The 12,901-nt window shown below is 49.2% G+C and overlaps 1 protein-coding gene across 7 annotated transcripts in view; it reads right to left on the reverse strand.

Annotated features, from left to right (window-relative positions):
- The window catches only part of FAM131B (family with sequence similarity 131 member B), a 112,583-nt gene that overhangs the window by 68,447 nt on the left and 31,235 nt on the right, over nt 1-12,901 (reverse strand). For 6 of the 7 annotated variants that reach the window (XR_016347516.1, XR_016347519.1, XR_016347517.1 and 3 more), the window contains exon 1: nt 9,863-12,481. The exons of the other annotated variant lie outside the window; for it this stretch is intronic. Coding sequence is in view for 1 of the 6 variants with exons in the window: in XM_075903493.2 (XP_075759608.1) it covers nt 9,863-9,890 (28 nt within the window). In the remaining 5 variants the exon portion in view is untranslated. Of the gene's footprint in view, nt 1-9,862; nt 12,482-12,901 lie in introns of those variants that run through there. 7 annotated transcript variants of the gene reach the window in all.

Raw genomic sequence — 12,901 nt, forward strand, 5'->3', positions numbered from 1 at the left:
AAACACTTGCATTGCTTAAAACTAGAATGGACAAAGCCCTGGAACAATCCTAAGGAAAAATCCAACAGTGGCATATGAGGGACTAAATGTGATTTAATAGGTCTTTTCTATCACTAGCTTCCGTAATGTCCTGAGTTGAAAACCATTCAAATTCAGAGAGGTAATCAGTACAGTACCATTGCTTCCTCTTCTAGCCCTGCAACCAAATGGAATATGTAGACCTACATATTAAATCATTTCTGCAAGAAACAAGCCAGCAAAATGAACAGATTCCAAGGCCACAAGGGACCGTTGTGATCATCTAGCCCTCTGGTATAACATAGGCACCAGAACTGCCCTCAAAAAATTCCTAGAGCAGATCTTTTACACAAACATCCAATCTTGATTTTAAAATTATAAGGGTGCATCTACATTTCAGGGCTTAACTCGAAATAAGCTATGCAAACTGAGCTACATCAATTGCATATCTTATTTCAAAATAGCTTATTTTGATATAGGGAGCATCCACATAGCACTTATGTCTAAATAGAGCACTCTTCCTCCAACTTTCCTTATTCTGCATATAAGGAGGATTACAGGAGTCGGAATAAGAAGTCCTCCAGCTTCACGGTATTTTGACACTATTCTGAAATAACTGCCTGCTGTGTAGAGGCGGACTAAATTATTTCGGAAAAGTACTAGCTATTTCGAAATAGTGTTGCAGTGTAGACGTACCCTAAATGACAAAGAACCCAACATAACCCTTGTTGTTCCACTGGATAAATGCTCTCTCAGTTGAAAATGTATACCTTATTTCCAGTCTCTATTTCTAGCTTTGACTTCCAAACATTGAATCATGATATAACATTCTATGCTAGACTGAAGAGCCCATTATCAAATATTTATTCCCTATATTCATACTTATAGATGGTAATCAACTCACCCCTTTAGCTTTCTCTTTAAGATAAATAGATTAAGCTCCCTGACTCTGTCTTTTGAAGGGATGTTATCCAATCCTTCATTATTCTCCTGGCTCTTCTCTGAATCCTCTACAATGTATCCACATTTTCCTTCAATTGTGGACACCAGAACTGGACAAATTAGTCCAACAAATGTTATTTCAGTGCCAAATACATAAGAAAAATAACCTCTCTACTTCTACTTGAAATACCTGTTCATACACTCCAGGATTGTATTTGCCCTTTTGACCACGGAGTTGTGCTGAAAGTGCATATTCAGCTGATCCTTAAATCAGGACCCCCAAATTATTTTCAGAGTCAATTCCCAAATTAGATTCCTGTAATTATGATCTACATATTTTGTTCTTCAATTTATACATTTACATTTAGCCATATCAAAATGCATATAGTTTGCTTGCAGACAGCTTACCAAGTGAACCAGTGATCTGCTTATTTCGTAATTTACTACTTCCCCAATTTTTGTGCTATCTGCAAACTTTCTCTGACAATTTTGTATGTTTTCTTCCAGGTCATGGGTAAAAATGTTAAATAGCATAGAATTAAGAACTGATCCAGCAGGACCCCACTAGAAACACACCCACTCAATGATGATTCCTTGTTCACATTTGAGTACTAACAGTTAACCTTAATCCATTTAACATACACCATGTTAATTTTATATCATTTACTTTTTTAATCAAAATATCTCAGTGATACATATCGTGTTGGGAGCTGAGTTCACCACCGTGTCTTGGAACTCAGAGGCCTATACCTCTCCATCTTGGTATTTAAAGACATTAATTTCCTACATCGGCCATCCTCATAGTCCTAAGGAAGCCTCAGAATGACAGCCTAGAAGATTGTATAGCACAGATTCTCCACTTGAAGCAGAATTCCTCCAGACAAACTTCCCTACTATTCCCACCATCTCTGCACAATCTCTACCTCCTTAACCGAGCACTCCTGGGACAAATGGCAGGAGTGGGGAACCTACAGCTCAGTGGCTGGATCCAGCCAATGGCTTCCCTTGATCTGGTCCATGGGGCTTGGAGCTGGATACCTCCCAGCAAACAGTGTGAGAACACAGGGGGTGCCGTAGCTGGAGCACCAACCCTTGCAGACCCAGTCAAGACAAACTGGGTCACTGCCTGGCAAGGGGGGAGGAAGCAGTTCTGTGCACTCCAAGACAGCACTCCTCCCTGCAGGCACACACCCCTGCAGCACATAGAGCCACTTGTGCCCCCATCCCTTGCCCCAGGGATTTCCCTACACCCCCCCCATGGGGGTGTATACCCCCCTGAATTTCCCCAACACCCTCCCTCCCCCAGTTTTGTGAACTAGTTACATGCCAATTTAGTGATTGTTTGGAAATTTGAATTGAAATTGAAACATGAATACACATTTTAAAAGCATATCCAGTGTGTGTTAAGATGTGTATCTGAAAAAGCATAATAGATTAGAAAAGTATGAACATAGACTAGCTTCCTTATATAGCTGTTGTTTTTTATGACAATCAGTGCATTCATTTTGGTGATGTTGGCCAACCTAATAATTTCACATTATGATTTGTAAGCAAAGTCAAAATGAGCTCTCCCTGACAGCAAGTGATGAGCTGGGGAAAGGCTTCAGGACCAGATTGTATTTACATTCACACCTAATCTACCTAGGTATCCCGCAAACAGAGCTGTGTTACCCAAGTAATAGATTTTGGCTGGGGTTGGGTTACAAATCACTTAAATGTGTAGGGGGAGAGGAATGAAATGTTGTTCTTATTGTATGAGTAAAGGGCAGTAGAACTGTACTTAACCTGTACTGATTGAAGGCATCAAGAGAGGTGGGGACAGGTGTTTGCTTGATTATCTGTCTGAGTCACAAATACTATTTGACTTGCCCCCTCCATTGTTTAAAGACAGAGCTGATTAGGCTCCATATATAGTATTTTGTTTTGTTAAGTGACCACTACAGCTGAAATCACTGATAATCAGGTCTAAGTGCTTAGTCCTGCTGTGGGGACAGCGTTCCTGTGGGTACAGTGTTTTTATGTAAGAGACAGCTCAGACTGCACTAGCAGTGAGGTTCCCCCACTGAGAGCTCAGCTGAAATCACTGAGAGTTGGGTGGAATCTCAAGAGACCAACTCACAGAGGTCACAGTGGCAGGTGGCAGCAGAAGGTGACAGCGCAGGGCCATTGGCAACAGAGCGATGGAGTGAACGGTGGCACAATGAACAACAGTGGCCAGAGCGAACAGTGAGCAGCTGGAGGAACAAGCAAGGTGCCTTCTTGCCCCCCACCTGGGAGGTGTACTCACGTGAAAGCACCTCTGAACTCTGAGTCTCTACTGACCAAGGACAACACCAGTGTGTGGGGTGAAGTGGAGGGGAAAAATGAAGGGCACGTTAAACATTTGTTTGTTGGACTATATTTTAATGACTTTGTTCCAGAATGCTAGATTTGTGACTGGGAATGGAAACTTATATAAATGTGTTTCCTAGTAGACCAAGATTTTTAAAATGCATTATTTGCCAAGGTTGTTATCTCACATCGTTGCTATCTTGAAAGGCCATTATGTGGGGTAGTGTCTGTACTAAACATTTTTATTATTATAATTAATTTTTACATAAGAATGGTCATACTGGGTCAGACCAGTGGTTCATATAGCCTGGAATCCTGTCTTCCAACAGTGGTCAAGGCCAGGTGCTTCAGAGGGAATAAACAGAACAGGTAATCAAGTGATCCATCCCCTGTTGCCCATTCCCAGCTTCTGGCAACAAGCTAGGGACACTTAGAGCATGGTATTGCATCTCTCCCCATCCTGGTTAATAGCCACTGATGGACCTATTCTCCAGGAATTTATCTAGTTCTTTTTTTAATCCTGTTATAGTTTTGGTCTTCACAGCAACCCCTGGCAAAGAGTTCCACGGGTTGACTTTATGTTGTGTGAAGAAGTACTTCCTTTTGTTTTTTAAAAACCTGCTGCCTATTAATTTCATTGGGTGACTGCTAGTTCTTCTGTTATGTGAAGGATTAAATAACATTTCCTTATTCACTTTCTTCACACCACTCAGGATTTTATAGACCTCTCCATCATAATCCCCCCTTAGTCATCTCTTTTCTAAGATGAAAATTCCCAGTCATTTTAATCTCTCATCCTGTTTCATACCCCTAATCATTTTAGTTGCCCATCTCTATACCTTTTCCAATTTGAATATATCTTTTTTGGGATGAGGTGACCAGATCTGCACACAGTATTCAAGGTGTGCATGTACCATGGATTTATATAGAGGCAATATGATATTTTCTGTTATGTGTTTTGGTGTATTTTGCATTATCCTTATGTTAAATTTGCATTATCCTAACAAAACATTTAATGTATTCATATCTCTTTTATACGTTGCAGGTCAAAGTGAAAATGAAACGACAAGAAACAATACAACAATTTTTCCACTCAAAGGCCTCAAACTAACCAAGGTGAAGAACACATCAAGAACCAAGAATATATCAACATGTCATCTGAAGGGTCAAGTGGTGTATCTATATCTGATCAGCCCAAAGCACAAATACAGCTACCTACTGAAGAAACAGTGTCTCCAAAACCTAAAGGCAGTTCCCGATGTTTGTCGATCAAAGTGTTCCCATTTATTGAAGTTACAAAAGATGGCTACTGGTGCACCTCTTGCAAAAAAGCTTAAGAAGAAGGAAAGCTTTCCAATGCTGTAACCAGTAAAAGAGGAGGAGCTTGGTTTGTCAGACCGTTCAGCAAAGCCGATGCTGACAAACTACGTGAAAAGGGAGCAAAACACCAGGCCTCTGGACTGCATCAACATGCAGAAAGCCTTATAAGCCCACTTTCAAAGCCAGTTTTAGAAGTACTTAATGAGGCTGTTAAGAATGCTGGAGACACAGCACAGTTCATGCAAACAAACATGGCTGTAGCATCATACTTTTTATTTAAGCAAGAGATACCACACACCACAATCTGGTGGCCAATGTTAAGTGCGTTGTCACTTGTTCATCCTGAAGTTGAACACTGGTTCTGAACAAGACCAGCAAATGCTCACTATCTTTCTGCAAGAAACTTAATTGACTGGCTAGAAGTATGCAGTGCAATAGTGAAAGATTACTCCAGCCATTATTACTGGCTTTGGAAAGTATCTACCAAGATGGGATGGATCTAAGTAGTGAGGCTGGTGGATTACTTTTGCTCAGGAGTGGTCTGAGGCCGGCTGCGGCAGCTGGCGCTCTGGGCGGAAGGTGTGATTGGCGCCCCTGCCTGCACGGCCATCAATGGCCGTGACATAATCACGTTGCCCCGTGCCCCGTGCCCCATAACCCCGGTGCCCCGTGACATCATCATCGGGCTCCAGGGCCGGCGGTGCCCTAGGCAACTGCCTAGTTTGCCTAGGCTCACGGGCCGCCCCTGCTTTTGCTACTACCTTCAGAGAAGACTATTGCCATTATCTCTCTCGTAAATCTACTGTTGAAACCACTTGGGTCATTAAACAATGCCGTCCAGGCATCTGCTACAACAATAGTAGATCTTTGTCCAGCAATAGAAGCTACATTTGGATCAATCAGAGAGCTATCCATTGAAAAAGTACTGGAAGAAGCAAAGATTTCAGTCCAGAAGTTGACTAATGAAGGCATTTATATTGAATCCTTAAGTGAAGAGGACAAGAAGTGTTTGTTAAGACAACTGAAAGTACACAGACTTGATTCTTAAAAATCTACAACAGCAACTTCTAGATTCCACTCAACCTCTACGTAGCTTTTACAGGTGCCTGTCCTATAAAACATCTACAGTTGAGTGGAGTGAGGCGCTACCAGCAATGGGGCTGCGATCTGCTCAAGACAGAAAAGAGAATTTTGAACAGAGTGGAATATCATACGACGAATGAATGAAGATTTGACTTCAACTTCTTTTTTTTAAATCATCACTAGTGGCTCAACCGGATCTTTGTGCTATGTTTCCTGGGATGAAAGAAGTAGGAATTCATCTCTTGCTCCTCCCAGTCACAACAGCTACAGTTGAGCATTCTTTTTCATCGTTGAATAGAATTGTGTTCTGAAAGAAGTCACCTTCTGCCTGATCATGTGAATGAACTAATGAGCATATCAATTGAAGGAATGGCCCTACCGGACACACAAGAAGCCACTAAAGATGAACGCATTGCATTCGAGAAGTTCATTAACAGAGTTGTGCAAAATTATAACAAGAAACCAAGAAGGATGTAGATGTAGTGCTTCATAGAAGGCTTGAGTAGCCACTTTAGCTTGTGTGATTTTTAAAACATGGCTTAAATCTAATAAAATGGTCACGAAACATTTTTCAGTTTTACTGCAGTGCCATACAGCCCTCCTTCACCCTTACGGTCTCACCCCTCATCGGCCCTGACACACACACCCTGTAAATTTGAATACCCCTCTAGTTTCAATTCCTGGGGAAAACACTGCCTTGCCCCCACACTCTCCCTCCCTCCCAGGCCCTGCACCTCCACTCCCAGTTTGCTCCTGCACCCCCTTCTATCCAGACACCACAGCCCCAGCCCACCATCCCACTCCTGTACCCTCTTCTCAACCAGCCCTGCATCTGCACCCCAACCCACTCTTTCACGTCTCCTGCCCAAACCCTGCACCTCCACCCTGCTCTTGCACCCTTCCACCCAGAATCTACATCCCCACCTCTGCACCCTCCTGCCCAGACCCCACACACCCACTCTCACCCCACTCCTGCTCCCCTCTTCTGCCCAGACCCTGCACTCCCACTCCCAGCCTGCTCCTGTATCACCTTCCTCCCAGACCCCGTACCTCATGCCATCCCTGCATCCCCTCTTGCTTAGGTCCTGTACACTCCCTCATGCCCAGACCCCACCAACCCTGCTCCTCTACCTTCCCTTCCATCCAGACCCAACAGCTCTACCCCCAGCCTGCTCCAGCAGCCTACCTTCCACCCAGACCCTGCACCCTCAACCCTGACAGCTACCTCCTGCACATTAAACCCCTCATTTTTGTCCCCATAGGAGGGTGCCCCTCAATCTACTACCCTTGGGTCCCCAGAAGAGTTAATCTGGCCCTGTGTGTAAGCCCTAAGCCTCAGAGCCTCCTCCTCACCCAGGGCTAGAGCTTGAGGAGAGTGACGTGAGTGTCTTTTTTTTCCCTGCTTCTCAGTTGGGGGCCACATCTGTGAGAACATTTTTTTTCTCCTCCTCCCATGGAAGCCAGCTCCATGAGGGGTGGGGTGGGGTATTTTCGCTTCTTACTTGTGTGTAGCCCCCCAACTGATTTTTATGTGTGTCAATGGCCTCTGACACAAAAAAGGTTCCCCACCCTGAGAGATGGTCACTGATGAGCCAGAGCTGGGAACAGTGAGCACAGGAACTAGACATAATTATTAGGCAGATCTCTCTCTCACACACTAGAACAAGAACACTGGTTCTACAGCTTCCAAACCATGGGTCTCTGTCTTAAGGAGCTAAAGACAAATTCCTTCAGCTAACAGTATTAATAGGTCTCACATTTGCTTTGTGGGCCCAACAACAGTAGGGTAATATCCCTCAAATATATACAATGCCAGGACATTACACTAGGTCCAACAACCCCAACAAGACCTTAGGATATTTGGGATATATATGGGATATACTAGGTTTTTAAAAGGTATGGTATAGGTGCACGTGCAAGTTGCAATTAGTCACCAACACCAGGTGGACTGATGGACATTTAGTCACCTAAATGATCATGTCGACAAATCATTACCTGCAAATGCAGGTGCGATGTAGTGGGGGTGCTGTCTGCTCTGTAACCAGGGGTTCCCCTGCGCTGTGATGTGTTATTCCCACTGGCTAACCCACATGTGTTTTGGCCCAGAAACCTAGTCCCAGCATGAGCAGATAACACTGCTCTTCCTAGGGAGAGAGACAAAGGAAGGGAAGCGGAGACGAACACCTGGCTGGGGGGCAGGGTCTGGGAGTGAGGCAGTTTCTGGCTGGAAAAACATGAAGGGTACAGACTAAGCTGAATGCTGAGGGTTGAGGGGGGGGTGATAGACCTCCCCCCCAACCTAAGGGGTCTGAAGCATCCAGGCCCTGACTCCTGTAACCACATCATGTCTATGCTGTGCTGTATCCTGGAGGAGCAATAAACCCCCTCTATTCTACTGTATGGCGGAATCTGTTCTTGCTGCTATGGGGCTGCAGGATCGGGGGAACCCCCACACACCATTACAGCAGGTGACCAATCGCACAGACTGTGCAATGTGGAATGCAGAACTCCAGTCACCAAAATGTATCCTATGTTTTAAAAAACACTTGTGTGGATAAGGATGAGCAGCTCAGTGGAGTTCTAGCCAACTGGGAGTGGGAGTCATGAAGATGTTTATTATTTTCTGATGGGGGTATGAGAGTGTGGTGGGAAGGGGGTCAGATACCTTTAATTCAGAAACCACACTGATAAGACCACATGACAGGATAAATAATGTGCTGGGCACCCTTCTCGGACAGTATGGGAGAGCAGAGGACAGCGTGGCTGATTTGCTACAGGGAAAGGTGTCATCAGGGGTCCAGGGGCCATCAAGGGTAAGATGCATCTTTGAGGAAGTGTCTGGTGTTCTCTGTTGTTGTGAGATATTAGAAAGGACCCTTCCTCTCCCACCTTCTTGGATGTGGAGATGAACCGGGTGAGAGATCTTTCAGTAGGAGTGTATGTTTGTTACTCTGAGAGTAAATTGGTGACACAAGGAGACGAAGTTCCCAGGAGCATTCTTTTCATGTGTAGGGGCAGGGAGAGGTGCTGGGCAGCAGGGGAAAGCTGGGTTTCTCATGCTCTGATCATGCACAGGTGTCACAGGGAGAGGAACACCTATCTTTAATTCATCTCCCCTTGGTGAGTTTTTTTGAGGGGAAGTAGTTCAAGGTCCCCACCCCCTTGGGTGATTGGCTTTGCTCTCAGAGGGTTTGTGTAGTTCGGGAAAGATCTTGGGTGGGAGGTTCTAGTGAGCTGGAGGAGATAGATGGGTATGTGAGAGTGTGTGCTGCAGAGAAGAGTATACAGGCTCCAGGGGCAGAAAGTGTCCCAGGGGAGGTGTGAGAGACTAGGTGGGTGAGGTCATATCTCTTAGTGCACCCACTCCTGTTGGCCAGACCAGCCTATGAGCTACAGGCAGCTCTGCTTGGGCTGTGTGTGCATATGTGTGTGGTGAGCGAGGGGCTCCCAGGCCAGCAGGAGGGCTGTTAAAGAGGTTTCGAAGTGCGAGCAGAGGGGGCTGCCCTGGTGGCTTGCCCCTGTGCGGTGGGAGGGCTGCTGGATGTTGTTATTCTCGCTGAGGCGTGGGTAGCGGGGCGGGGGGAATGTGCAGCTCTCACTGCAGTGAGCTGGATAGCCCGACAATAACAATAACCCTCCCAGAGGAGGAGGTGCGGCTGGCCCCTCATCCAGGGCCCAGAGACAGACCCTCCCCCCCTCCGCAAGGAGCTCCCCCCCGCTGCCGCTGGAGAGCCCGGTGCACTGCTGTCCATCCACCGCCTCCGGCCGCTCTCGGGTCCCCTTGGCGTGCTGGGAGCGCTGCGCAAGGCGCCCGAGACAGCCCGGCTCATAGGCCAGCGCCCGCCCGCTCAGCCCCGCTCCTCGGGTGCCCCGCACATACTCTCCCCGGCCGGCCGCTCCACGGGACAGCACGCCTCGCTCCCCGGCAGCCCCCAGCCGCACCGCGGGGGCGCGCCCCGCAGCAGCGAGCGCACGACGCCCGGCAAAACCCCGTGCACGCCCAATGGGGCGCCGGGTCTCGCTAGCCCCAGAGACTGGCGGCAGGCGGGGGAGAGGCCGGGGGAGAAAAGTCCTTTGCCTGCCCATCCTGCTGCCGCTCGGTGCGAAGGGGAAAGCAGCCCGAGAGCCCTGCCTGGAGCCGCCTGCCCCCCACTCCCCGGCTCCTCACCTACAGTCCTGGATCCTATGCAGCCCATCACTCCAGCAGGTCCCCGCGGAGGAGGCAGCAGCCGCAGCAGGGAGGAGGGGGGACGTGGGCCCAGGTGGGGGGCAGGGCGTGGGGTGGGAGAGCGCCAGTTATGGGGAATGACCAGTGTGGCCCAGCCGGGGCCGGCGATGGGGCATGGTCCGTGGTGAGCGCGCCGCACCCGGCCCGCAGAGGCACGGACGGATGCAGGAGATGCTCCGGGCCAGCCCCTCCGGCCAAGATGCGCTAACCAGCCACACCTCGCTGGCCCCAGCGCGGCCGCCTCTCCGGCTGCCCCTTCTCCCGCTGCGCCCCTTCCTCTCTCGCCGCTCTCGCTCGCTCGCTCTGCCAGGCTTGGATGCTAACGGGATCTTCGGAGGCGGAGGCGGAGGCGGCGGGCTGAGATTGGGTAAACAGCTCAGGTCCCGGGCGCGGGGCTGCCATTGGCTGAGCCCGCGCCGCGGCTGCAGGAGGCTGCAAGAGGGAAGCAGGAGCCCGCGCGGCGCCCGCACACACCCACCCGCTGGCAGCCGGCCGGAGAGGCTGCCCGGCCTGGGACGGCGGGGCGGGGCAGCGAGCAGCCTTTCGCAGCCCGGCGGCAGACAAAGGGCGCGATGGAGAGGCGCGCTCCCAGGGCGGGGCCTTGTTGAGGCTGCAAGAGGCGGACAGAGGCAGCGAGGGACACGGGGACAGGTGCGGGGAGCGGGGCAGCTGCCAGAGGCCGAGCCGGCACCAAGCAGGCGGGAATGTGGCGCGAGGCCGTCCAGCCCGGGCTCAGGGCGTTGGCGGGAGGGGAGCCGGGAGGAGGGAGACACGGAGCAGGACAGAGGAACGAGTGACCCGGCGAGAGGCACCCAGAGCAAGTGCACAGGGGCGAGCGGCGGGAGACCCCCCCCCTCGGCAATGCACTCCCTCCCCTCCCCCAGTCACACGCCAAGAGGAGGGGGCAAAGGAGCGATTGCTGGAGCGGGCCCGGCTCCCGCGCCGTCCGCCCCCTGAGCGAGGGAGGAAGATGCGGCTTGTCACACGCTTCCATCTGCCCAGAGCATCCCGGTTCCAACGCTCATTTTCTATTCAGACTGCAGCAGTGCGAGGGCTGGGCCCAGCCAACGCCGAGGAGCTGCACTGCACAGCCGTGGTATGAATCACCAACGGGGGCAGCGGGAGAGGAGAGCAGAGATGAGAAGGCAGGAAAATGGAGGGGGCCAGGACGGGGGAGAAAGAGAGGAAGGGGACGGGCTGGACAGAGAACCGAGGAAGGAAAGGAAGAGGCTCAAGGGATGATCAAGGAGCACAGGTACTGTAGGGGGAGGGTGCTGCAGCACTCCCTGGCTGGAAGTGCTTTCCATTATAGCTAGGGTGTAGAGTTGGGTTCAGTGGCTCTCGGCTCCCCTACTATGGCAATCGTTCCCGTGCCCCCGCGAGGAAGGAAAGAGGCCGATCTCTCGGGGTGACTGGAGGAGGCTGGAGAGAGACCCAGAGAGCAGGGACGGACGGGCAAGTGGATGGAATGACAGCGTGTCAGGAAGCTCTCTCGGTAGCTACACTTCTAAACTGGATCCAGTCAAAAGGGAAGACCCTCTGGTGGCCAGAGGCAGCAGCTGCAGCTGGATCCCATGGGGAGGGCCTGGTTCACTCACAGGTACTGACTCTTAATTGAGCTACAGGGCCAGTTATTCAATTCTGAGAAAAAAACAACCCCAAGTGTCCCTGGTCCTGCACTACACTTCCTACTCACTGTGCAGCCCTCACACTCCTGATACTCATGAACCAGGAGACAGCATGCAACAAAGTATGGTTTTACTCTGAAAAGAGACTACAAAATTGGCTGTTTCCTTCATTGCTCACAGACCTGTCCCCCGTGCTACCCAGAATCCTGCTGATGTCTTGAGTTAAAGCCTTATTATATTCTGCACCTCTTAGCTCTTCAGAGCCAACATTGCTCAAGAGGGGAACCTGAAGTCTGCTTCTTCTTGTGCACCTTCAAGAGAATTGTTTACCAAGTTCTTCTAATCAGTTACTACTGTGTAGACCCTTTAAAGCCAACGAAGCTGCATAGGTGTCACTGAGAAATGAATTTGGCCAGTAGAACCATTATTACCAGGTAGTGGGAAATGAGCCAGCTTGAGTCTCAGATCCTGGGATGAACCTGCAGAACTGGCAGCTACCGAACACTCCCTCCTTCCCCAACTCCCTTTTAGACACAACACATGTGAATCTGAAAATGAAATTTGACCTGCTGCTGGAGTTTCCTTGTAAATCCCATGAAACAGCATTTGTGCCTTGTAGTAAGATGAAGGCCTAAAACATAAACCAATGCAGCACAGGCCTGGTTTGAGGCCTGAGGCCTAGGTAACAATGGACAAAACATGGCTAATGTAAAGCAAACTAAGCTGTGAGTAAGAGGCAGGCCCCAACTCACAGAATTTGGCACAAACAGGGCTGAGAGTGCAAAATGCTAAGTAGTAAAAGGCCCAGGTGCAGAACAATAATTGGCACTGGTCAGTGGAAAGCACATAATATCACTAGCTCATTAAAAAAGACCTTGGTACCCACTCCTCACAGATACAGACACAGGTTCAGGAAAGGGTCTAAAATGACAGTATGATGAATAGAGATTGTCTAATCAAACCACCAGGTACAGGGTGATGGGCGGTATCTAAGTAGTAAAAGAGGGTGGTAACCTGATATGTCAGCAGTGAGGTGTAACTTATTGTACCTGTATATAAGGTGGTGTCTTGGGGGACAGCCTTTGGATGAACTAGGGGCAGTGGAAATTTCCCACTGACTGAGTCTTTCCATTGTTGTGGGGTACATGTGCATAGTGAATCAGTAGAGTCTACTGACAACTATTATTGTACTTCATTTTACAATAAACTTGTTCTGGCAACTTTTATCCTTATCTGATTTGTGGTCTTTGGGGGCTCTCTTGGGGTCTGCTGTGGAGACTGCATAAGTTGACATGGCACACATCACTGAGCGCGCGCGCGCACACACACACACACTCTCTCTCTCTCTCTC

This window comes from Pelodiscus sinensis, chromosome 1 (genome assembly GCF_052426305.1).
Source record: "Pelodiscus sinensis isolate ZL-2025 chromosome 1, ASM5242630v1, whole genome shotgun sequence".
In the NCBI taxonomy this organism is placed as follows: Eukaryota; Metazoa; Chordata; order Testudines; family Trionychidae; genus Pelodiscus; species Pelodiscus sinensis.